General features: G+C 32.4%; 1 protein-coding gene across 1 annotated transcript; it reads left to right on the forward strand.

Moving 5' to 3' along the window:
- Positions 1 to 1,107: 1,107 nt before the first annotated feature.
- Positions 1,108 to 1,878, forward strand: LOC112512153 (zinc-finger homeodomain protein 10-like). The gene has a single exon (XM_025118047.1). The coding sequence runs from the start codon at positions 1,108 to 1,110 to the stop codon at positions 1,876 to 1,878; it is 771 nt and encodes a 256-aa protein (XP_024973815.1).
- The last annotated feature ends 1,388 nt before the right edge of the window (positions 1,879 to 3,266 follow it).

The raw sequence follows: 3,266 nt of genomic DNA on the forward strand, positions 1-3,266 counted from the left end.
TTATTTATAATTAATAATAATAATCAATATTAATGAAAGTTATAATCGAAAATTTTGACAACAACCTACCAAAATATAAAGCTAGCTAGTTTATATGCATTCAAAGGTATACAAAAAAAGTTAGCTTATTTTTGTCAAACAATGTACTATAAATGTTTAAAACAGCTAAAGAGTAATGTAATTAACATACTATTATATTATAAGATAAGTATATTATTGCATTGTAAAATGAAGAGTAAGTTATGTTTTTATCCCTGTGGTTTGTTAAAAATTGTGGATTTTTGTCCATGTGGTTTTAAAATAAACATTGTTTTTAATTATGAAGTACTAAAATAGAAATATACGAAAAAAGCAATAAACATTAAATCATAAGGACGAAAAATGTAATAAATTATAAACTATAAGAATAAAAATTATAATTTCAAATCCTTATAATAAACCATAGGAGCTAAAAACATAATTTACTCTAAAGTAAATATTCGGAAAAATATATTATTTTTGAAATATGTAAAGATTATATTTTCTTAATTATCAAATAAGAATTTCATTCTTAATAATACGAGAAAATCAAAATTTAATTTTGAAAATAGATATTATTACAAGAGACTTAAAATTCAAATACAGAAAGTTAGATTATGACAAAAAACAATATAATTTATATAATTTTTATGTTTTAAATAAGGATTCATTTAAATACAATTTTTCAATATAAGGATAAATAAGTTTGCACTCTATGACAAACATCAAAATAAACACATGATTGATTTATCAACAAACTTATAATTCAACAAATAATTTATTAGTCAATAATTAATTTATCAACAAACTTATAATTCAACAAATAATTTATCGGTCAATAATTAATTTAACAAATTTAACATGTTCCAATTTCGATTACGAATCTTGTTTGACTAAATTAAATACGACCTAAAATCTAATTTTTTTTTTGTTTTCTTGTGTTTAATTAAACCTCATTTACTCCTGCGTATCTACCTTTCCATGGAGAAAACCCTACCCCCAACCCCAACCCCAACCCCAACCCAAATCCAAATCTATTTAAGGACACCACCACCAACCGTGGCCACCATCGTACCCCGTTGTTCTGAAATGGAGACACCTACTCGGAGACAGCCAAATAGGACAGGACAGCAGCTTCCAACGAATCGCCAAAACCTGCCACCGGTGGCCTTCGCTTTCGGAAAATGTCTCAAGAACCACGCAGCCAGCACAGGTGGCTATGCTTTGGATGGTTGCGGGGAGTTTATGGCAACACCCAACTCTACTCCGACTGACCTCACCGCCCTAAAATGCCATGCCTGTGGCTGCCACCGCAACTTCCACCACCGTGAAGTTAACCAACTCCAATCACGCATGGAACGCATCATCGAGTGCCCATACCAACCCCAACAGTACCATCTCCACCCTCCAACACCACCACCACCTTCCCGCCTCGTCGCTATTGCAAATAACACTCGCGGCACTCTGGATTCCCTATCACCGCCACCAATTCCATCATCCTACTGTCCAGCACCACCCCACATGTTCTTTGCCTTCAACCCAGGCTTCTCAGCACCACAACCGGTGGACAAAAACCGCCCGTCGATCATCACGACTGGATCAAACCGCCGCCGCAAAAAACGATTTAGATCAAAGTTCTCAGAAGAGCAAAAGGCAAAGATGCAAGAATTCGCAGAAAGAATCGGATGGAAGATGCTGAAGAGTGAGGAAGAGACGATTGTGGGATTCTGCAACCAAATTGGAGTCGATAAAGGCGTTTTCAAGGTGTGGATGCACAACCACAAAAACATCATTGTTAGAGACAACCACCACCAGAACCGCCGTGACGACGGCGCTAATGGATCATCTTCGTCTTCCTAGTTATATATGCTGATTATGGGTGGTAATTAAAGAAGTCTATTAGATAATTAAGGGGAAATTAGGGTGAGATAGAGAAGAGGCTTTGAGGCTGATTATGTTTTAATTAGTGACTATTAGTATTAAACTATTAATTAATACATGAAGCTTTTTTTTAATTAAAGAGCAATTAGCATAAATAATTAAATATACAAGGTATTTTGTTTTTATTACCAACATATTTTCAAAATTCTAATTTTAGTATTTCAAATGCGACATTTCAAATGTTCATTAATAAATAATTCACGATTTCCGTCTTCTAACTAAAAATAAAATATAACATTTTACAAACTAAAATGGTTATACAAGTTATTTCTGATCGTTTTAACAAGTGTTTTTAGACAAAAACTCTTAAAATATAGCGTCGTATTATAGTAGTATCCAAAACTTCAGTTTCAAAAATTATATGGTAGCATCCAACAAAATAAACCTTGATAAGCTCATATCATTCTTCATGGCTTACTTATCGAAACTCACTTGATCATGGCTCGATAATTCCTAATCTTTATTTAACTTCATCTAGCTCGTATTCATAACTAGTGCATCAATAATGGATTGGTTCATCCGCCTATACATTTGATCGATATACTTGTTTTGACATCCCATATATTCCATAATTGTACGTCTCTAAATATTTATCCGTACATTTCGTAAGCAGGGACGGGACCATATGGATAGATATGGTGACATGGCCCACCACTTTCGTTGTAAGAAAAAAAAAATATGTTTCTAAAAGATGTCAATTTGATTTTATCATATATTTTTTGAAATGAAATGTTAATATAAGATTTTAATGGCTAAGATTAAAAAAGGGGTGATTTTTTATGACCAATTAAACCCGATAGTAGTACACATCTATGTACAACTAAAGAAAAATAAATAAGCAATCATGGTATTTGACCATTTGACTGGAGAATAGTTGAGTATTGAATTTTTAACCTGTGTTTAAAATAGCTTAGTAATACTATAAATTAAAATACTATTAATTTTAAAAGTAAATATTCACAATAAAAACATAACCTTTTCAAATATCACTATAATAAAATTGGGTTTAGAGAATGCCCTTAATCTCTAAGTGTCCCAATAAACTACTTTATAAGACTTAATTTATAGGACCAAAATATAAAGCGTCTTATCTAAAAACGTTGTAATAAGTTTATATGACGTTTTTGGGAGTCGTAACAAGTTTTTGAGGACATTTTTAATACGAAGTGTCACATTAACAACTTTTTTTTATTAACTCAGATATCCAACCCACTATGCGAGCCGAATAATCCCAGGGTGACCACCTGCTTTGCAGATAGCTCGGAGTTACCGCATTTGAACCTCCGTGACCACAAAGGGATTTTTAT

Source organism: Cynara cardunculus, assembly GCF_001531365.2.
Source record: "Cynara cardunculus var. scolymus isolate 2C chromosome LG 1, CcrdV1, whole genome shotgun sequence".
Lineage (NCBI taxonomy): Eukaryota > Viridiplantae > Streptophyta > Magnoliopsida > Asterales > Asteraceae > Cynara > Cynara cardunculus.

What these genes read in the sequence shown, in the direction of transcription:
- LOC112512153 (XM_025118047.1), top strand. Translation starts at nt 1,108, where the DNA reads ATGGAGACACCTACTCGGAGACAGCCAAATAGGACAGGACAGCAGCTT.